This window comes from Agelaius phoeniceus, chromosome 1 (genome assembly GCF_051311805.1).
Source record: "Agelaius phoeniceus isolate bAgePho1 chromosome 1, bAgePho1.hap1, whole genome shotgun sequence".
Taxonomy (NCBI): domain Eukaryota; kingdom Metazoa; phylum Chordata; class Aves; order Passeriformes; family Icteridae; genus Agelaius; species Agelaius phoeniceus.
Window position 1 is genome coordinate 88,617,579 of NC_135265.1, and position 23,455 is coordinate 88,641,033.

A 23,455-nucleotide genomic window follows, 5' to 3' on the forward strand; every position below is an offset into this window, starting at 1 on the left:
GCCACAGTTCTCTGTATGCTTAGCCCTATGTCCAGCAAAAAGCAATCAAAGCTATGGCCAGAATATGATGATGATGATGCTACAAAGATGTCTAAGGCACTAGAGCAGCTCTTGCATGAAGGACGACTCAGAGAGCTGGGAGTATTTAGCCTAGAAAAGAAAAGGCTCAAGGGGATCTTGCAATGTACATAAATACTTAGATAGAAGACACAGAGAGGATGAAGCCAAACTCTCAGAGGTGCTTAGTGACAGGATCAGAGGCAAAGAACTCAAACTGTAACACAGGAGGCTCCATTCAAGCATCAGGAAACAGTTCTACTGCTGTGGTGACTGAGCACTCCAGCAGGTTGCCCAGAGACATTGTGGAGTCTCCCACCTCAGAGACCTCAAAAGCCACCTGGCAACTAACTCTAGGTGACCCTTGAGCAGAGGGGATTGGAGAAGCGGACCTCCAGGTCCCTTCCAACTTTCTGTGCTTCTCTAATATGAATATGCAGGATTCTAGAATCTTTGAGTGTCAAGTAATGTAGCAATTTTTTCATCATTACTATCCTAATCTTTATTTTGTCTAGGAAGTCTCCAGCTACACAAGTGATATATAAACACTTCATTCCATTTATTGTATGAATGAGACATAGACCTTTACTGGTTTTATTTTTTCATAGGTGTTCCCTGTATTTCCTTCATAGCCAGCACAGGTTCCCTGAGCTTTATTCATCCAATATCATTAGCCCTACCAAACAACCATTACCAATCCCCTGTGAGCAAGAAATTAAGACTAAATCCAATCCTGATTATGCCCTGCACCAATGGCTCCTAATATATTACCAACTAGTAAAGAGGTGATGGAAAGAAGAAATTATATCACAAAAATATCACAAAGATGAAAAATACAGAATAAAAAAAATAGTGGCATGAATATGAAGAAAATAAATCGGGAGTCATTTGTACCAGCAAACAAAGTTAAAGAAAAGAAAACTTAAGACCTGTCTTAGTGCCAAAAAACAGATAAAGAAGAAAGGAAAGAAGCAAGAGAGAGGAAAGATGCATCCAAGAGGAAAAAATCCCATGCAGAAAAGCTGATTAAAATTTTAAAGAAGGAAGTGTTGCCCACAACTTTTTTCATAAAAATAAGGAAAGAAAATAATGAAGGATAGGGAAGATTGACAATGATTCATAAAAAATGTAAACAGGAAAAAAATGGGAATTAGGAGCAGCCATGATGTTCTTCAATACTGATTTAACTAGGTATTCACAGGTCCCCAAGAACACCCTTGCCATATTTTGTCCAATTTACAAAGGTAAGACTATAGAATGTGACTATGAATGACTAATTTAATCACTCTTAAATATTGTTAAGTTTTTCTCTTTGAAATACAAATACTTGAAAAGATAGGTGATATAAAGACCATATCTTGACTAAGAGAGTCAAGATGTCAACAAGGACTTGGCAGGAATGGTTTCTGAGCTCCTATATTTGCCTATAATTTAGAGTTCTTGGCTGACTGCTATTAGTCTTTATTACAGATGGACTAATATCTTTGCTCAAACAAACTTTGTTAATCATGTGATTTGTTAATGCACCAGCCTTCTTATTTGAATCATCTGACTATATAAAATATATCTCAAAGGAGAATTAATTCCTCCTATGCAAGCCTAATTTATAGATTTTTCAGAGTCTGAGCTCTTCCAGACAATTTATTATGTCAAAGGCTCTCTGTCCTATTGATACAGTCAATGTGTCATTTTTATGCTATGTCACCTGCTATTGCTCCAAGGAGCATGCATGGGGGTTTTTTCCATTAAAAGCTCTATTACATAAAACCATAATGACCTCTTTAGCACCTGAGAGCATTAATACTGTTTGTGAAAAAATTCTGTAAAGAACTTTAATTAAAAAAACCCTCAAGCCGAACATATGAAAGAAATGGTTGTTCCTTCACTAAAGTGTGCTTTCATAAAAATCTTGGGCAGTCTATCCTTCAGTTTTCCCAGCATACTACATTGCTGCTTTATTAAAAGATTTTTTAAAAAGAACTTTAGGAGGTGTAAAGAAAAATGCTGCCTTATTTTGGGGAGTAGATTTGCTTCCCCTCCTCAAAAAAAAAAAAATACACATCTTTTTGTAGGAAAGTGAGGAAAAGGTGACCTACAAACCTGAGAAATAATCTTAGCAAATAATATTACCAAATAGCATCTGTGAAGACATTTTACAGGGTAATGAGTGAATCTAGAGGAAGTTAAAATAGCAGTAATGAAGGTAAGGCAAACTGAGCTAAAATAATATCAAAATGCATTCAACAGACTTAAATTTGAACTATCAGCTTCATTTCATTAAACAGTAAAGGACAGTTTATGGAAAACAATATAATCAATGTTAATACTGCTATTCTCTAAAAATATGTGTATTTTTGCTATAACATGGCAAAACATGTGTATATCTTGCTATATCATGGCATGATTTCCCTAACACTGCTACAGAGTATTATATATTGGATAGCTGTTTCCATTTTTTTTCTGTGATCCTGGTAACTTTCTCACTTGGTGGTTTACTAGGCTAGAGAGATAATTAGTCACTCTTGTCCATGCCTATGACACCAAAGAGAGACACTTCAATGAAGTGTTTAAAGTTGGAAGATCAGCCCTTCTTCAATCCAGGAGAAAAAAATACAGATCAATACTTTGCAGAAGACCAGCCAAATCTGCCAAAGGAAATTACTGCCTCTGGAGGAACATCTTTCATTCTCTGATTGCAGAATGAGCCTGTTTGCCCTATGTAATTTCAGAATCTCAAATCACCCTTAGAATATTTGCTAGGTTGACCATGAAATGTCTTAGGAACTGTTTTATTTTCAATTCCTAGATGTAAGTTATAATTTCCTACCAAACATTTTTTCAAATAATTATTATGGTTCATAAAGGAGTGCTATGCACTGTGTAAATCAGGCCAAAATCATAAATGTGACCAAAAAATAACTTCTCAAGCAATCTCTTTCAGCTGGATTAGCATCATGACATTTAGGTATCAGTCCTGTGACTCCTTATAAAATTTCAGAAGAGTCAGAAGATTCAGAGTGCACTGTATTTTTAGGTTTAAGTCAGTAATATTTCCTAATAAGTCTGCACTGAAATTATTTGATGAGAGTTAGAAAATATAGTTTGGAAAACGGCAAGTGAAAAAATTTGATATAACATTTGTCCTCACAAATTTATGTAATAATTATTTAGAAAAAAAGTTTTAAAAGATTTTATGTTCCTATTATTATTTCACAATTCAACAGAAGAACTCAATGACTCTGCTGATTCTTATACATTTCAGCTAGTCTATAAATATTTCCATAAGAAAAATTCTATGGCAAAATAGGAACAGAGCAAACATATGCTCCCTTTTAATGCTCCCTCTCTCCTGCCAAGTACTCTCCCATCCTATAAATAATTTTAGAACTAAGGATTTCCTCAGCCTATTATGGCTAGCGTAGTCAATAACAATAGCTTTTTTACCCAAGTATTTGTCCTGTCCTGACGACACAAAAAATTATTTTAACCACACATCCTTTGTCAAGGAGTTTCACAGATCTACTATCTTCTACACAAAGAATTACTTCACCAAACATGAAGAACCTGACCTTCACAAACTTAATTTAGTAGTCCACATTTCTGTAGTCCTAATTTTAGTAGTCCATATTTCTGCTGGAATTCCTTTTTCATAGTGCTCCTAATCTTGCAGATCCCTACTACATCTCCCTCAAACCAGCTATTTTTTCTAGGGTGCAGGGGCCCAAATTATTTACTTCTTCAGTAATGATGTTCCTTTTCCCCAGTTCTTGCCCCTCATCAAGCATTTTCCAGTTCAGGATGCACTTGTTCAGATGACAGGAGAACACAAATATACTTTCTACTTATATCTGGTTTGAAAAACTCTTCCAGATCTTTTAAGCTCTTTTAGCTCAGTGATTAAGAAATCAATGGTTAAACCAATCCCTAATGAGAACAGTCCTGCTGCTATCTCATACTGGTTACAGGTGTCCAAATTTCTATGTGTACAGACCTTTGAGAGGTGGAAGGAGTAGCAATGGAAGAGATTAGAAACCTCAAGAATTTACTTACAGGTGATCCTGGAGTTATTCTTGATACCAGCAGTGGCATTTTCTGATCTACTCCACCCTAGAGGAATGAGAGGAATATCAAGTAAATAGCAACCGTAAATCTATCATTAAGCATAAGCAGCATTTAAAAGAAGTAATTGCTAATTTTCTTTTTATATAGTTTTTTTATGCTGTGTCATCATAAACAGGGACAGGGTTGTTAGGACTGAATTTTCATCAGTAAATGAGGAATTATGGGGTGGGTTGTGATGTCTTTAAATGTATCAATTTCCAGTAAACTAGACTGGGTGTCTGTTTCAGGCCATATATTTTAAAAAGCATAAACAGATAAAATGGAACATTTTTTGTAACACTGTCCTTGAAGCCAGCCCAATTTAAAACTTCCAAGGCAGACAGTTTTCTTAGATTTTGTGACAAATGTGCAAGGAATCTGGTAGGATCAAAGTTCCAGACAACTGTACTCCTTTATTCTCTTTACATCACCAATAAATAGCCAAGGTGAAATGATCAAACTCTTATTTTGATATTATGGCAAATTTATAATACTCTGCTTAAATGGAATTTCAGTGAGGGAATTTAAAACATTTACAATAGTCAATTATCAATAATAATTTAAATTTTGTTCACAAATTAATTTTCAAAATTTCAATATGATTTCTAAGGGGTACAATTAAACAGTGGAACAGCACAAACTATTTAAATTGTTTTATAATACAGAGGTCCAATTTTCCAAAAGTCGATGCCTTAAATTAGGCCTTCAAGTTCATATTTCAGCAGCCAAATAGGCAGTGTGCCTTGGATATGGGCCATGCCCATAATATATGCAACTGAAAACCAGAGAACTATTAGATGCTTATTTCTGTAAGTGTTGCTTTAGCACTTAAAGATTAGGCTGCCACTTCTAAAAACTCTCAGTCCACAGGACATTCCTGTAAAATAGACTGCTTTCTCCAAATCATTATGCTAAAAAAATTTTTAAAATCATGAAGTAAAAACATCTTATCCATAAAGCATTTAAAAATAATTAAAAGACAGCTGGTTTACCTTTAGATTAAATCCAAACTTCCCTTCTTCATCTGGTATGATACGCACCAAAAGTAAATCTCCCTCAATTAGGTCATTCTGCAATATATAGAAAAAGAAAGAAAATGTTCTTATTTTTAGAAGAAAATATCAGCAAAGTAGAAAACAGTGCGACCAAATTTAGAAGTGCTGAACAAAAATACTATACATATATCCACCTTTGAAATAGGAAGAGGATATGGTTGTAGAATACACTTACAATAGTAACAATAACAATGTACATCTCCGCAAACGATTTCTGGTTGCTCTGTCCTAACATCATTACTCTCATCCTAGCTTTCCTTCCCAACTGAAAAATCCTATTAAAGTTCCAACCTGTTGTCATTAAAAGCTTAGGTGCAACATATGAATAGAAATGACTCTATTCCAAGAACAATGAAGTGACCATTTTTAGGACTTTTCTTCTTTAAATAGGTTTATTTTTATGCAACAGATCCACAAGGCAGAAGAATCAAAAAGTGTCAGCAGCTAACAGACATGTTGGAAATGATAGAACTATTCTAACTAATTTTAGTTAGTTGTTTTAATTAATATTAAATGCCCACTTTTAGGCAGAACCCCTCTGGAACAGGCTGGGGAAGAATGATCTACGACCATAATGTTAGCAGGGAGCAGTTGCTCTCCAGCCAGGTCAGAACTCAAAAGGATGATGTTTAGCCATCCTTAAGAAATGCCTGGGATAAAGCAGAGCTGTGTCTGCTTTTCAGAGATGCTTGGGATAAAGCAGAGCTGTGTCTGCTTTTCAGACAGATGGCAACTTGACTTAGCTGATCTTCTTTTCCCTTGGAAGAAACAAGATTCAATCATGTAAGGATTTCTATTCCACTAGGAACTTTCCCTGAAGCTTTTAGAATGCTGGACACTTTGGGAACCAATGCACTTGGTAAGCTTGTCTATCACACGACCTTGGATAAATGTGAGTAGCAACATGAGATCTACTCTCATTACTACATAAAATATACCCATCCTGGACAAAGCCACCACTTTGCCCATTCTCAAACCACAGCTCAGAGTCACACTCACTGCTAGCCCTGACTTCAAAAGCACCCAAGAGCACACACCTTATCACAGTAGTACTGACTGGAGTCTTCTGTTGAGCTGCTTTTTGTAACGTTGTCATACGTTTCTAGGAACTGTTTATCCACCCCTTCCAGTGGGTAAGAGCCAGAAATGTTGCCAACTCCATTGGGAGAGTGAGCCAAGGCTTTAGGTGAGAGATGGGTCAGAGAGCTCCGTGTCGGACTGTTTCCCAATACGTTCCTTTATTTTGAAAGGATAAATATTATAAAGATATTGTTAATCCAGATTTTTAAATTAAAAAAAAGATTTAAAAAGAGCAAGTTCTAAGGGTTAAAAGATTTAATACCACCTCTTAGTGGAAGTGCAGGAAAACAGGATTGGATTGTGAACTAAGCCTATCATTAGGAAGTGCAGGGAAACAGGATTGGATTGTGAACTAAGCCTATCATTAGGAAGTGCAGGGAAACAGGATTGGATTGTGAACTAAGCCTATCATTAATCAGTGAACATCCAGAAAAATATTCAAAAATTCTGGAATAGCAAAACCATTTAATGCAAAATATTTGGATGTTAGCAGTGAAAGGCACTGTTGTAGTTGTACAGGAATTCACAGTAACACATGGAGAGGGCTGAACCACAAGGAAAGGCCCTTCAGTTGCCAATTCTATCCATGAAAAAATCTTTCGCTCTGATTCCACTCTCATTACTTCAAAGTACTTTTTTTTTTTTAAGATTCCTCCTCTTATGAGTACCATCTCAACCTTATCCCAGCAGGTGAAGGCAGTTTGCAGAAAAGCCAGGGTAAATTGTCAGAGAAACAGGAAATGAAGTGAAAATTAAAGGTTTAATTGCAATTAAAATATTGTGTTATTGAGGTAGTTATAGCCATACTAAAGGACCCAGAACTAACTTAGGGTACAGATCTGGCATTTGAGAACTTTAGCATTCAATGATAACAAAAGTCAGTACCTCAAACCCTCAAATCTGGCAATTGGCCAAGTTGCCTGATGGTGCTCCAGGACTTCCCAAACATTCATTTAGTTATATTCCCTCTTTTGAAAAGGATGACATACAGACCTCTCATACAACTAACCCCCTTCTTTAATTGGACCAAACTCATGGATGCCATACAGACTAACTGCTCCATCCTTATAAATACTACCCAATGTGAAAATATCTGTCTTGAGGAAAGCTCAAGGTATAGCAACATCACATTTAGACAATGTTAAAGTGGCAGAAGTACATATCTTGCCAAGTTAACCTTGGCATTAAAATTTGTGAATTCAAACATTTATTTCTGCTTTGGTATTTGTCGATATATGTGAGCTTTTTTGAACCATTTCCAGCAGATATTTAGAGCTGTCAATGAAGAAGTAATTCTACTCCAAGGAGTGTAGCTTTTAGCATACAGGACTTGTATTGCAGCAAACTTTGATACTGCAGCCACTTTTTTGGCCTGTGAAAGTCTGATCACAACAAATACAAATGTCCTGAGAGGTGCCATCAAGGAAATGTATTCTTGCCATAATACCTCTGACTTTCAGTTAGAATATGTGTACTTGGCAATGGCAATGAGGTATTTCCTGCAACACTTGCAGTACTTTCAGTTACTACAGAAAGTGGCACTTTTTGAATGAATTCAAAGTTTCAGGATGCTTTGAAGTAGTGAACTATAATTACACTGTCAAAATTCTGGTTTTATCTGATAGCTTCCAAGACTCTTCATGATTCTGATGAAGTCAATGTTAAGCAAGGAAGAACACTGTATATGTAAATACATCCTAATACGTTTTTCAGAACACAGTCCAAAAAAAATATTTCACTTACAAGTTGAAATTACAGACCATGTAATGATTTTTTTATATAGAAAAGAAATCTAACAATACCAGAAAAATATTATTTCAGTCAGTGTCATCTGGCACTGTATAGTCACCACATAAAATTGCCAGTGGATTTTTGCATCATTAAACTTTTGTAACAGTTTCTAACCAAGTTTTTCTGTTAAGAGTGATGAGAGATCTATTACAACTTAAGACTTTCCAAATCCTGACCCCAAAACTTACTTTTTTTTACAAATCTTTACAATCTTCATTCATTTATATATTTATTTGTGCCTTTTAATAATACAAAACCACTACTTTGAAAAATCAGTTGAAGTTATATATTTCCTTATTTATCTTAAAAAGGTAGGAGAAAGTATAAAGAAAACTCACTTTGGTGATTCTTGTTCAGATGACCTGGTAAAAAACCACAAACACAAAAACAACATTAAATGGATATAAGTTAAATCTTAAAAAAAAACAAGAACCAAACTCCAACTTCAAAAAAACCCCCAAAAAACCGCATAAAAGCCAAAAGTTGTGCTCATAATGAATTAAAGAATACTTAATCCAATGGTTAAAGTCTGAATTAGATAATTAGGGTGTTTATGAGACACTCTGCAAAAATCCCAGGGCAGCTCTGGTCACTCACTTCCACTTTTGATACAAGCCCAATACAAGCAGCACACATCTGCTACTGCAACTCAAGCTCTGCAGGAGTTTACACAGGCAATTATTTAGCCAGACACAATAGATCATTTTAGAAAGTTTTAGGTGTGGATTACAATGACTACAGATGTCACCGCTTGTATTTTGTAAAAGTCAAAATGTGGCAAGATCTTTATGTTTAGGTAGCCAGAAATGAGCACAGGTGGCTTCAGAAGCTTGACATTCCCAATGCTTTTTCTCATGAAGTGAGAGCAGAGAAGGTGTTGACAGAAAACTTTGAGACAAAGTATAATGAAAGTAGAAGTGTTTATAGCAATGAGGGCAATCTAGAATGGAAAAGAAATCAAAATTTGCACTGCACAGCATTTTCCAATGCATTCAATTAACTTCATCAAAAATCCCCTGAAACAGCAAGCTAAATTATATGATATTAATTATATATAAATTATATGATATAAATTAAAACAGTAGCAGTGCTACCAAGACAAAATTTAAAGTAAAAGTTATCAAAAAACGTGCTTACAAAGCAAAGTTTAAGGCAGATTGGATAATTTTACAAATTCGTTTAAGAAGTGACCAAAAATCCTGGACTGATATATGTCCATGCTGGAAAAAATATGTGAAGTAGTTCAGTTGAAAGTAGACTTGTCAAATTGCCAAGTTATAGGCGGTCATTCACAGTTAAATTTTCAACTCATGCTCTCTAAATCATCATTAATACTAAGAGTTACATACTACATTTCACTAAAATTACAGTAAAAATAGCACCAGTATCAGTCGAGTTAAGATTCCTTGTATGTAATTTGACAATATGAAGAAATTCTTCCTTGAGAGGCAGAGACGGTAAATCTTGATCCCTGAGGAATCTTGGAGGTTTGAGTTCTATGTACTTTTAATACTTTTAAAACATTAAGCTTTTTCCCCTTTTATTGCAGTCATATCTAACTTCTGACTCCACTGACATCCACCTCCACTCACCCACTAATATCTCTTGTTCTGTTTGTCCACAATCCCCAGAGAATTTTTACCCTCCAAGTGTAAGCAGATCCTGTTGGAATGTAAGTTCACCTGCTGCCTGACCAACCCACATCTAAATAGGACAAAAACTGAACTTGTACTTTAACTCCTCAGTGAGAGGACAATGTCATCTTAAAGTTTTGGGAGTTTTTCCTGCCTAGTCACTGACTTTCACTAATCTTAAGAAACTTTGCATGTTCAAAAACTCATCTCCTACATTACATTTGATTGCATTGTCCAAATATTCTCGAGTGGAAACAGAGGCAGAGGGGCTGTACAATGACATAAGCCTTATTTCCTTAGGAAGTCACACTAAAAATAAAAAAAAACCATTGAATTTATTTTCATTAAGCTAATGGATTTCCTTGTAAGGCAAAGAACAATGAAACTGTACATCTTTTTTACATTTTGCCACAGGAGACCTGCAGCTCTATTACCAAATCCTGTGCAGAATCAAAATTGCCCTGAGTTAACCCTTTCAAGAGTCTTCATCAAAAACTTACAGACATAGAATTGTGATGACAATCAATAAAATGCCCTGGTTTTAATATATTATCTGCACTCTATCTTCCCAAATGAAAGAGGTAAAGAGAAAGAAAAAAAAACCAACTTAGGGCTTCATTTATAGACCTTCTATAAACTTACAGTAAATTTTTCATTATCTCTCTTTGGAGTCTTGAATATAGGATATAAATTCTTAGTACTATTTGATGAAGATTTATTTGTTAAATTATTTCACTTTAATTCAAACATATCAGCTCTAAATGATTGACTGGAAATTTGGTAACCTTTTAAATCAGGAAGAAAGGTGACCAAATATTTGACCAAGAAAAGTGACCAAATTCATTATCTAAAATAATTCATCAGAGACAGTGCAGCTGTGTATTCCTAAAGTTCTCAGCAGGTCAGCATGTTAGAGCTGCAGAATTTTGCACCCTAACACAGTTAAAAACTATTTCTATCACTTAATTATTCAGCAATATGATAAAATACTTTAAACATGAATAACTAGCTGATTTTTTTTGGCTACACAGTGTTGCACAGTTTACCAAGTCATCCTCATTTAACAACACACAAGGATTGTATTTTAAGTCGATGAAAGACAACACTCACCAGACCAGCCATTCTACTTTTTCATCCAGGAATAGAGCCCTTCCTTGCAAGGAGATTAAGCTTTCCATTGGTGCAGCAAACAAGCAATCACTTCAAAACTTCAGGTAATTTCTCTTCCTCACTTTGCAATATAACTAAAATTATGCCATTTCAATCTTGCATTCAGTATGGATTGATCTATTGCCAATTATCTTTAAATATAGGTCTTTGCCCCGAAAAATCTAACTCTCCTCTTCTGTCAAGAGGACAGAATAGAAAGGTTTTAAGGAAAGACCCCTCCTCCTCATTTTGGTGTGACCTACCAGGGAATTCTGCTATTCTGAGAACCAAGGATGATGAACTACAGCAGAATAAAACCCCGAGAGAAAAGGGTCAACTGAAACAATAGCACTGTAGCAAAACTCCCCCTTTACAAACAAGTGAAGGAAACATCTGTAGGTTTTGCCCTTGTGCTGTTCTTGAAGTTCTTAAAGCTTCTTTCATTGTAACACCTGCAGGGCTGGGGAAAGTGAGTATGCCAGCATTTCCATTATCACCTCTTTTCTGAGGACTCACCATTACAACTGGGGTTTTTTATTCATAAGCAAAATAAGTGGAAGATACTTGCAGCAACACCTTTCTCCTACCTTTTAGAGGAATTTATACACAGAATATTCAGCATTTCTGTGAAGAGAATAACTGTGTAAGTTGTCATAAGTTTTTTGTACTGTATACAGAAAACTCGAGGACTTCATGACATACACAAGCTTTTCAGTGATTTCCTAGAAATTTCAGTCATTCACCTTTGTAAGCTGCTACCATCTTTAAAGGGATATTTTGTTACTCTGCATTGCCTCTATTGACTGTGCATAATTTACTGGCTTGCCAAGAAATTTTCATGTGTTTTGATACACAGCAACGGCTTGTATTGCTACAAGGTTTGCCTTATCACAGATTTGCAATTCAACTTTGAGACTTTCCATTTAGATGCAAAATCATTGCATTTTGAACTGGCAAGGAAAGTATAGTACATTTGAATAAGGATATATATTTAAAAAGCAAAGTTTGCATCTAAGCAAAATATATACATGTACTCTTTTCATGTATATTTGAGTGGAAAAGCACTCAAATATAAAACTTAGTCTTTATACTCAAATATAAAACTTAGTAGTAGCATTGTAATTCTAATTTGAAACATTCCCAGCTCCACTGTCTAGTATTAGAATATCTTCTTTGAGAAAGGCTGAAGTACACAAACAAGGATAAGAGAATTTAGTGAAATGCAACAGATTTTGTAGAAACAAAGAAATTATCATATCTGTGTATGATTAAGTACAAGGGGGAGGTTCACTTATTTGTAATTTTCTACCCAGAAAGTAGCTACAGGAACTCAGTTGGATAAATCTGAAGAGTAATTTTATCAATAGTAAAGCTTTAAAAATTTTCCTCTTGTGAAAAATCATATTTTAGTTAAACTAATGATGTGTTCCCATAGTACATTCACCAAAGCTCACTAGGCAGCTACAGTTATTGTCTATCAAATGCTAAGCTAAAAGAATTGAACAAATGAAGCATCCGTTCAGGAAATCTATTTTCAGTGCAATACCTTCACCAGATGATGCATCACACTCACACTAGGAACGTATGTGCACTTCCAGAAATTCATAGCACAGTGCAAGTGAATTTCCGTTCTGTATATTAGTTCATCAGTTCATTTCCTTCCCCTCCAGCTCTGGGGCTGCACACATTACTCCATCTGTATCACTAGCAAACAATAGTTTTACAATGGAAATTGAAAGATGCTTATAGCTTTGCAAGCATTTCAGACAAAAGTTTATGCAGAGACATATTCCACTTATAACAAGAAGAATTATAGACTGAAAATAATTTATGTTGGAAGGGAACCTGAGAGGTCACTTAAACTCTTATTCAAAGAATAGACACCAAAGCTACATGAGGGTATTTGGGTCCTTGCCATGTTGTGTTTTGAGGTTTTCCAAGGATGGAAATAACTCCACCTTTTTGCTGGTGTATAAAAAGGCTTAAATAATCAAAATGTGATTCTCCCTCCCCTAACTATCTTTTGAGCATTTCCCTAGCTATAACTTGCATCCAATGCCTCACACTTTTGCTCTGCATCTCCAAGAAGAGTTGGCTCTATATTCTTGATAATCCTCTTTTGGCAGAGCAAGGCACCAATGTGACCAACCACACCTCGACTCCCCCAGCCTTCTGGTTCTCATGCATCATCTGCTTGCACCTGTGAATATATTGCCAGATTTATCTCATCAATCAATGTATGACTCTAAATATATGATCTATAGCATCTCACCTGTCAGGAGGCTTTTCTTGCTGACTGTTACTATACCTTATCACTTAGAAATATGTTTTACAATAATCTTCTTTCTGGTTAGACAGAAAATTCCACTAATCTTTTCTGTTTAGGCCAGCAAATCTACTCTAAAAAAGTACCAAAACACTTGCTCCTACACAATCTGCTGTTCCAAACCAAACAGACATGTTCAGTTTATTTAATTACAAGGTGAACAGGAGAAACTGAATACAAATCAGACAACAAGACCCTCCTCCACACAGCTTATCAAGTTGCTTTTCCAAGCCAATAAGCCAGTTATTTTTTCTCTTTAGCACCTTGTATACTCTGCTGGTTTTGGCTGAGCTAATTTTCTTCAGTGTCCAGTATAGGGCCCTGTTTTGTATTTCTGCTGAACTGTGTTTTGGATTTGTGCAGGGCTGATAATACAGAGATATTTTTGTTATTGCTGAGCAGGGCTTACACAGAGCCAAGGCCTTTGCTGCTTTTCATACTGCCATGCTGGTGAGGAAATTTTGGGTGCTTGGGGGGTTGGGAGGAGACACAGCCAGGACAGGTGACCCCAATTGACCAAAGGGATATTCCAGACCATATGCCACCATGCTCAGTGTATAAAGTGGGGAAAAGAAGTAGGAAGGAGGATAAGTTGGAGCAATGGAGTTTGTCTTCCCAAGTTACTGTTATATGTGAGGGGGCCCTGACCTCCCAGAGATGGCTGAACACCTGCCTGCCTATGGGAAGCAGAGAATTAATTCCTGGTTTTGTTTTGCTTCTGTGCATGGTTTTTGCTTTCCCTCTTTAACTGTCTTTATCTCAGCCTATGGGCTTTCTAGCTTTTACAGTTCTGATTCTCTCTCCCTGATTCCATTGATGGAGGAATGAGTGAGTGGCTGTATGGTGCTTGGTTGCTGGCTGGGGTTAAACCAATGCAAATTTATATATTCTTCCTGACAAGTACTCTCCCCATTAGAAAAGTGCATTCAGAAACAGGAAGAAAGGCATTAACAGAGCAAACAACAGCTATATTAACACACCAAAGTATTTCATCTATTATATAAAAAAACAATTTAAAAATATTTTTAAAAGCACAAGCCATTAAACCTGAATCTAAAAGGTCAAAATAAGCTCTTCTCCTCATACAAGGGAAAGGGGAAACAACTGTACAGGTAACATGACTAAGATTATTCTGAGCTGCCAAAATAAATTACTGTTTGTTTCAGTAATCGTTTGCATGTAACACCTTTTCTTAAAGAAACTTGAGCTTACTAACATTCAGTTAAGGGGCAGGGGCAGGTGCTGGCCACAACACAGGTCTTCCCACAAAGCCAGATGAAAACCTTAAATCCATGAAGAGAGAAGAATGGAGTATACTCCTTTTCCATACTGAATGGTAGAAAACCATGCAGCTTCCCACAACAGGGTTCTTGGAGGTTAAGAGCATTAAACAACACTGTGTTTTTCAGTTTTCATTTCTTGTCATTAGTTTGTTTTCATTTCTCATTGCCTAATGAAGGGTGAACATCTGTATCACCCCTCATGTACCCAAAGATGCTTGAGAAAAAGGAAAGGAAAAATGAAACCAAGAAAGAATAAAGCCCAAAGATCTGTAAATAGTATTCGGTTACATTGGATTTAAGTTTTCATGGCAGACCTTGGTATTTCAGGTTCACCAAGTGTTTAAAAAATATATTATTGAAAAGTTTAAAATTACATTTTTAATTTACACCAAATACCTTAACATAAAGACACCAGTGAAATCATTATAGCAGTTTAAATTGTCACTTATTTACTTGAGGGCAAAGGGCAGGCTAGTTTATTTTAAGGAGTTTTTCTTTTAGCTTCCTCTAAGAGTTCACATATGAAGAATCCTACACATATTAAGTTGTCTTTTTTTTTTTTTTTTTAAGCTACCAATGCCAAGAACCAGACCTTGCACTGGGGATGGCCAGTGCAGCCTCTCAGGAGAAAACCTAATACCTGATAAAAGATCAAGCATATCAAAGTACATGATTCCAAAACAACTAGTCTAATGCCCCAGTTAAAACCAAGTTTGATTTAAAGGTCACTGCATAAATCAAGGATGTCTTGGAATTTCCCAACCTGATATTGAAACAATGTCACATATTTCAGTATGACTACTTCATTTTTCCTGTACCTTTTCCCCTTAAGTGACACAGTAGCATACAGATCAGAGTGGTGTCAGGGAAGGCAAATCAGCAAGGATGACTTGTTCCTCTACATCTGTGAGTCTCTCCTTATTCCAAATTTGGAAACTGTAGTGGTACATTTATCAAGACAGACTGCAACAGTGGTAATCTTCAAGCACTATGCCAGGCTAGACAAAGCAAAAATTGCAGTAAAAAAGAATTCCATGGACAAGCCCATCAGTCTGCCTTTAAAAATAACCAGCTGTGGGTTAAACCTGCTCAATGCGTGTGGGCAAAAGCCCAGGGGAAACATCCACATTTAATACTAAGGATATGCAAGGTAAACTTTTTTCTTACAAAATAGATTTAGCTGATAGGTTAGGATTCCATCCATCAATGTTCAGTGTCCATGGAAAGATTTTACTACACAAACATGCTTAATTTCACTTTGCATATTTCAACAAAGGAAGTGAAGTAAGTAGTAACTACTGTAAGATTGCAAAAGGAAAAAAACTGGAATGTGGACTAACAAACTTCAGTGTAGAGAAAAAGTGGGATTTTTTAATGGCTACTATTTTACCTCAATTGTTAAAAAGGAAATTATTAATGACTGTTTTACTTCACAAAAATCTAACAGTGAATACAACACAGGATCATTTATTCCATTCTTCTTCCAAACCACACAAATTGAATTTAATTACTGAGATTTATGCAGATTTTCATTTACTTGCAGAGTATCAAATATTATAAACATACCCAAAAAACCTGATACTGTATTAGGGATAAGATGTAAGAAAAAAAGCAATGATTTATAGGTGGTAGCAACAGTAAAAATCTCCACAGTGAGCGATATTTCTAAGATTCAACAGAGTCACTAGGGCTCAGAAAATAAATGAATGTGCTATTTTCAAATTTAGAACATCCTTTTTTTCATTGTCTGAGAAAAGGCATGAAGGCAGGAATTTCCACTCCGTTCTCAATATATATAAGATAACTGAAACAGGAAGGAAAGAAAAACCTACAGGGGAAGAAAAGAAAAAGGAAAATAAAAGAAGTCCTACAATGTGCTAGCTGGCAGGACACAATATGCCAGTCACAAAACACAGCATGGGAACATAATTTTCTGTCTACAGCTTCTACGCTCATCATCTCTTCTTATGTCTGCCTCTCAGTATTTTTACTCAGAAAATACTTCTATAAGTATATCATCTGCAAACTTTAAAACCCAGCAAAGGCATGCCTTCCTACCTATGACTATTCACAACATCTAAAGGCCTAATTTTTATGTATTATCATAGTTACTACTGCCATTAGTAATAATAAATTGTATTAAGGTTCAGCTGTCTTCCAGTCAGAAATATAGAAAAATGAAGTGACAAACTCAAAACACTTAATATACTCAAAAGAGTAACAAAATCCAAATATGCATACAACATATCAATTTTCTCTTTTTTTTAAATTGAAAACTCTTTGTTATAATGTCACAATAATATTATTATAGAATCTAAAGAAAATAGTTTCAATCAGAATTTAAAGCGATATGTAGTACCTGCACACTGTCACAGAGGCAGGTGAGTCCCATCAGCTTCCACTAAGACATTGCTTCTCAAAATACACTTTGGCTTAAAGTCACTAGGCATCACTAAATACCATTATTCTTTTGCAGTGCTACAAAGGAACACGCATTTCAATACACAGCATTCTCCCCAGCTCCAAGTTTTAAACTAAAGTTTAAACAAGTTTTCTTTTTGAGACTGAACAATGAATGATTTTGTACATTTGTGATAATCTGATATTCATTAAGAAATGAGTGTAGCCATACATATAATGTAATATATGAACAAACAAATAATCAGAGTGCACAAAGACAGGTGCTTCAACTTCTGGCAGCAAACCTAGCAGTTGTTAAGGCACTGCAGAGGAGAACAAAGTAGGTCCTCAAGGAATACAGCCAAAAAGCAGACACTGCCTTTAGACAAGCCATTGACAGTTCCTCTGAAGAAGAAAAAGATGGATGGCCACCAGCATTATGAAGTTCTTGAGTATACTCAAATGCAATACCTCTTTCAACTGACAAGGCTGAGCTGATGATGTGGAACGTGAGTGAACTCTTAGAAGAGTTCACTAAGTCTTTCTCCCCACAAAAAGAGTTTCTGACAGTTAGGAAAGGGGTGCAAAAGCTACTAGGAAACAGAATATTACCGATTTGAACAGACATGTCTTAGTAGTTCTTCTAATTTTACTAACAGCTCAACTACTATGTATTGTTTAATGATGAAGGGTTGGTATGCTTTTGACTTGCATTTTGCATCATGGCATTTGCAGTATAGAAATTGGTCAAAATAAAGCTTATGCAAACAAAACTGAACTCATTGTAGCCTTACAACTGATTGCGACTGTTTCACACTACAGCTCTTTGGGATTTTTGTTTGGTGCTTTTAAAAAAATCAAAATAAGCAATGGATTCTTTGCCAAAGTCCTTACCTCCTCTGTGGACTACGGTTCTGAGAGAACTCTGAATCACTGTCCTTTGACGTTGGAGAGCCCTTATATGTGTAAAAAACATCCTCTGTTTCAGTAATATAACTAATCTCATTCGTAAGGTTATCTACAGATGAGTGTCGTGGTTTGCGGATTTCATGGCGTAGTCTAGGACTCCGCCTTAAAAACACAGAATACAAACAGAAAGGGGAAGATTAGAATATTTCATGAAACTTTATAAAAGAAAAACTTATATCCTATTGCAGTTATGATCTGAATCTTCATATAAGTCTCACTTCAAAATAATCAATTTTTAACCATTCCGTATGGTGTAGGAGGCAATCATACACTGCTAGGTTCAGTACACTGAACTGATTGGTGTTTCTCCCCCTGTAAAATGCAACTTATCATGTTTTAATCATAGGGTGATTCAGGTTGGAAAGGACTAATGGAGGTCACCTAGTCCAATCTTCTGCTCAAAGCAGGGTCAACTAAGGCCAGAGTAGGCTGCTTAAGACTTTATTCACTCATATCTCAAAAAATCTGAAGGATGGAGACCACAAAGCTTCCCCAGGCAATGACTGTCCATGTGGTGAAGCAGTTTTTCCATTGTATCATGACAAAACCTCTTTTGTTTCAACATATACTTGTTGCCCCATTCTCCCACTCTGCAATAGTGAAAAACCTGGCCTAATCCTGTAGCTGGCCTCCTCCTAAGTAGTGTTATTAGGCATCTGGGCAACCCCTGCTTCTCCAGGTTGAACATATGTCACTACATCAGCCTCTCCTCACAGGGTAGGTGCTCCAGCCTCCTGACTACCTTGGGGTTGGTGGTCTTTGCTGAACTTGCTCCAGTTTGTGTCTGTTTTACATTTGCAGACAAAAAGGGCTGCAGCATTCTAATGAAATCTAGAGAATGCTGGGCCAAAAGGGCATCACTTCCACTGACCTACCACCTACAACCCTGTCAATTTTGCCAGGTTGGACTTGTTTGCTGTCAGGGCATACCAGATGGCTCATGTACCACTTCTGCCTATAAAGATTACCAGGCTGTTTTCCAGAAAGCTGCACTGTAGACAATACTGTTACACTGGGTTCTTATTTCCCAGGACACTATGTTTGTCTCTGTTGAATTTCATACATTTCCTATTGGCCCATTTCTCCAGATTATAGAGATGACTTTGAAGAGCAGCCCTGGCCTCAGGCTTATTGACTCACCTCCCAGTTTGGTGCCATCTGCAAACTTTATGATCAACCATACCATTGCCTCCTCTAGGTCATAAAGAGGTTAAGCAGGACAGGTCTCAAGAGCAACCCCTGCAGCCATCTACCTTTTTTTGTTGTCCAGGTAGAGTGTGACACATTAACAACTCCCCTCTTAGTCCAGTCATCCAACCATTTGAACATTTTTTTTTTTAAACCATCCTCTTGTCCACCCATCCGGAAACATAATGACTTAACTTGGGTAAAAGATTTTGGCAGACAGCATGAAAGCCTTGTTAAAGTTGAGGTGACACCCACCCTTCTGTTGCCATATATATTCTCAGAATAAAAATGTTTAAATATATCTGTACACACTACATAATTATTCTGCTAGAGTACATACAATTAGAAATGGTAGGAGGCTAGAAGGTGTGGAAAAGGCTGAAAATGGATTTACCAATTGGGGGTAACAGGAGGTGATCGAGAAGGAAGGCTTTTGGTCTCTAGGTGCTCAACTGATAAGGATCGTCTCATAGATGGGTTCCAAACCATCCCACCTATCACTTTTCTGCAGTACTGGTTGTTTACGGACCTGAAAAAATATAAAACAGCTATATGTGAGTTATTTTGCATAGAAAACTTAAGATATGCTTATGAAAGTCAATTTCATAATTTAAAGCATCCCCCTGTGCTTATCCCTCCTTACTTATGCGTTTACATTCTCACAGAGACATTTGCTGTCCCTCATCTGTGACAATAAAAGTGATTGTTAATCCCTGCTCCATTGCTTATCACAAGCCTGGATAAAAATAACTTTTTCTGAGAATTATTTTTAACCCAATTGTGTTTAAGAAGACAGAGGGGAAAACAGGAAATTCAGTATGTCCTGCTGGTACTGAACTGAGTGCCTGACAAAGGACAGTTCAAATACAGGTAATATGTTCTGAAGCTTCCCTGTTAATATTCACAAAGGGGTAACAATTCAGCAAGAGCTTCACTGAGCACAGGACAACTTTACCCATCTACCTGCTGCCTCATTCAGAGCTAAACCAGACAAGACTCTATTGTGAAAGGAAGCCACCTTGGAGTGATGTATTCTTTATAGAGATAAACCATTAAAAAAATCTGACATGAAAATAAGATCTCCAGGTCTGGACTGCTTCTTTTGACAAGAAGAAGAAAGATTTGAGAAGAAAAGGGCTGCAACAGTATAAGTACCACAGCTAGGAAAGCAGTAAAAGTATCTTAATAGTGAAAATACACAGCATAAAGAAAATCTTGAAGTAGACTGAAATTGAGATAAACTAACTCTTATGCATCATTTTATACAGCATTCCATGAGTCAAGCTGAGAGATAAGCTGCTCACCTTTAAGTTTACAGGCCTAGGATTTCTCATAGAAGAAACAATTTATTAGTTACAGAGAAAACACCTTTGGCCCATTAAGCCCTGAACTGTACATAATGGGCAGCTGGGCTAGCACACTATGTAAGCATCTTACTAGAGAGCTGAAAAGCTTCAATTTTACATAGCATTAAAAAAGAATAAAAAATAAATAAAATTAAAATGTCGCTAAAGCTGTGGTTATTATGCTAAAATCAAACCTTAAGCATGCTTTGCATGGTACTACTTTTTGCTAATATAAGTAAAAGAAACCCATTATTTTTTTTCATATATACTGAAGTATTTTGCATATCTTGTTCATGATTTTAAAGGAAATCAATTCCCTCATTTTCTAAATGTACTTTAGAAGCTTCTCTATGTATAGAAAACAGAGGAAAAACTTAGTATGAAGCATCTACATACTACAATCAGCTACCCATGTATGTTTCCATACCTAGTAAACAAAGTCCATCAACTCAGGAGAAGCTTTTGGCTATACTACCAATTTTATTTTTCTAACACTTTTGAATACAATGACAAGGTACCAGCTACTCATCTTCTTCAGAAACAGATGTCTTTTAAAGAACCCTTAGATAGTTGGAGCAGAGGGAAAGACTGGGAAAAGATGAATGCATTATGAAAAATGCATTGCAAAGAACTCCATATTAATAAGCTTTTCATTTTTACAAGTGGCTGTTGAGGCATTTTCCAACACAGACAACTTGAAGTGCAGCATAACTCATGTGATGGAAGCCAGAACCCTAAGCCCTAATTCTAATATTAAACCCCTAATCCTGACCACAAAATCACTTATAGGGTAAGTCTCTAGATATTTCAGTTAAGGCACAGAAGATAAATAATCTCTTGAATTCAAGTAGATGCCCTTCAAATGCCAAATATCAGCATATTTCTCAGCAAACATTCTGGAAGGCTGCCAAAGCCTTTCTGGAATGGACTGTACTATCTGTAAATGATGCTTCCTTTCTCCTATCTATTACTGAAGCTATCCTTAGTGAAAAATACAGATACATTTTTTAGCTGTTCAACAAGGAATGAGAACGCGTCTAGGAGAGGTTATTCAGCGTTCAGGCCAGAATTTACCTCTCAGAATCTGGGAGAAGTGATTCAGTCTGCTCCTTGAATAAGGCTTACAAGTGATTTATACAACTCAGCAGCTTAATTTAAATGGAATGCCTCTAGTACCTTAAGCTAAGAGAATCAAGAGGCGCACAGGTACGTGCAAATAAGAAATTGTACTCAAGTACTGCAACTATTTGAACTGATGCAATAACTGCCAGGCTATCTGCCTCAAATAAGTGTAGAACATAGAACAAGAAAGCCACAAATTGCATAAGGAAAACCTGTGATACTTAAGATGGTAAAACCTGAAAGTAGCAGCCTTCAAAGCTGATGGAAGCTGCATGAAAAGAATTCTTGAATACAAGTCAGTCTTAAAACCTCCAGGACTGCACGCTGTGGTCAGTGGAGCTTTTGTGTGCAGATTTAGTTTTATGGTTTGGTTTGTCTGTGTTTGTTTGATTTATACAATGCAAAAATTTTTTCCCTTTCAAAAGGGAGAATGCAGAATCACTTTTTTGGTTGTGTAACTTCCACATGAGTTCAGAGCATCCTTGAAAAGGAACATGGAAAATCTTACAGCATTCCACAACCATAAACAAGTTGGAAAGTAAAAATTTTCAATATGTTAAATATGACCTCAGAAGTGACTTTTCCACAATGTTTTTTAAATCTTTTGAGAAAATAATTTGCTGAGTTCATAGGAACTACTCAAAGTTTTTCAAAAATACTGTTGCTTCTTATGTAGTTAAGGAGTCTTTCATAGCAATGGCTGCTGAATTACCTCTTCCTCATGTAGATCCCAAAATTCATGCTTACTACTGGTATAAATAAGGCCAAAGACATTATCCTAAGCTGATGGAAAGTATCTCCATAACTGATTCTCCTCCTGGAGATTCCTTAGAACTCTAAGTAAGCAATTCAGCAGAGAATGCCTCAGAGCACTGAAATTACTTAAAAGGAATTATTTCTTAGTAATTCAGATCAACAATGAGAACTGTCCTGTATGCTGCAGAGTATTAAGAAATTGTAAGGGCAGATTTGTCAAAATTAAAATGTTTGGTAAAAAAAATGAAATTATACTAAACTGGTACCCTTTGGAACTCATACTGTTTTCTTTCTTAACATTACAAAGGCTGTGGAATCACTGTGTGTATATATCTGTCCTATAGGAAGATCAGGACTTTCAATCTCTTTGCGAATTTGAAAGAAATAAAGGACTCCAGGACTTGACAATCCACCAAACTTTGAGTCACCTCAACACCTCCACTACAGGAACAACAAGGTCATAACACACCATAAATGAGTTAATTCTAAAAACAGGTATTTTTGAAATGTTAGAAAATTAGAATACTGTTTGTACAACTAGGTTTTTTTCCCCATAACCTAAAAACCAGATCATCTAGCTATGACCTAGTACTAGGTGAAAACATGGAATTATACTCCAGTAAAAAGCATAACATTTTATCAGAATTCCTACATTGCCCTCAGGGGTTAATTGCTTCATTTACAAGCAATACCAGTGCACTTGGTATTAATTACTGCAGTACCAAGAGACATCAGAGTGTGAAAAGCCAGAGAGCCACCAAAGTCTGAGGAGGCATTTGAAGCATGTTGATATCATTCAGAAGTTGAAGCTATCCAAATAGAAGACAGAAAATCTCCAAGTCTGACAAATTATATGTAAAGTTAAACTGTTACGAGAACACACTACAAAAAACTCACAAAAGCACACCACCCATGAACAAAAAGAAAACAATAAAATACTTCTCCAAAAATCATGAGAAGAAGTAGGTTTCTAGAGAGTCTACAGATCATCAAAGGGTCAAAGAACCCCCCAGAATCTCACATCCAGAGAGGATAATGACACAAGACTTTCTTCTTCATTCACTATTAATATGAAATATTTTTTTATATGTTTCATTACAGAATGTTTTTGGGGGGTGGGGTAGGTGGATTGGGACGGGTTGGATGAGACAATGAAGCCACAGGACATGACATCTTTGTAGCTGAATTGCTGATAAAT

General features: G+C 36.2%; 1 protein-coding gene across 4 annotated transcripts in view; it reads right to left on the minus strand.

Moving 5' to 3' along the window:
- Window positions 1-23,455, minus strand: part of PTPN3 (protein tyrosine phosphatase non-receptor type 3) — a 156,474-nt gene that overhangs the window by 21,619 nt on the left and 111,400 nt on the right. For all 4 annotated transcript variants that reach the window (XM_077182876.1, XM_077182865.1, XM_077182880.1 and 1 more), the window contains 6 exons: window positions 19,428-19,562; window positions 17,771-17,947; window positions 8,423-8,446; window positions 6,251-6,449; window positions 5,151-5,228; window positions 4,108-4,164 (listed from right to left, as the gene is read on the minus strand). In XM_077182876.1, the coding sequence (XP_077038991.1) occupies window positions 4,108-4,164; window positions 5,151-5,228; window positions 6,251-6,449; window positions 8,423-8,446; window positions 17,771-17,947; window positions 19,428-19,562 (670 nt within the window). The remainder of the gene's footprint in view (window positions 1-4,107; window positions 4,165-5,150; window positions 5,229-6,250; window positions 6,450-8,422; window positions 8,447-17,770; window positions 17,948-19,427; window positions 19,563-23,455) is intronic.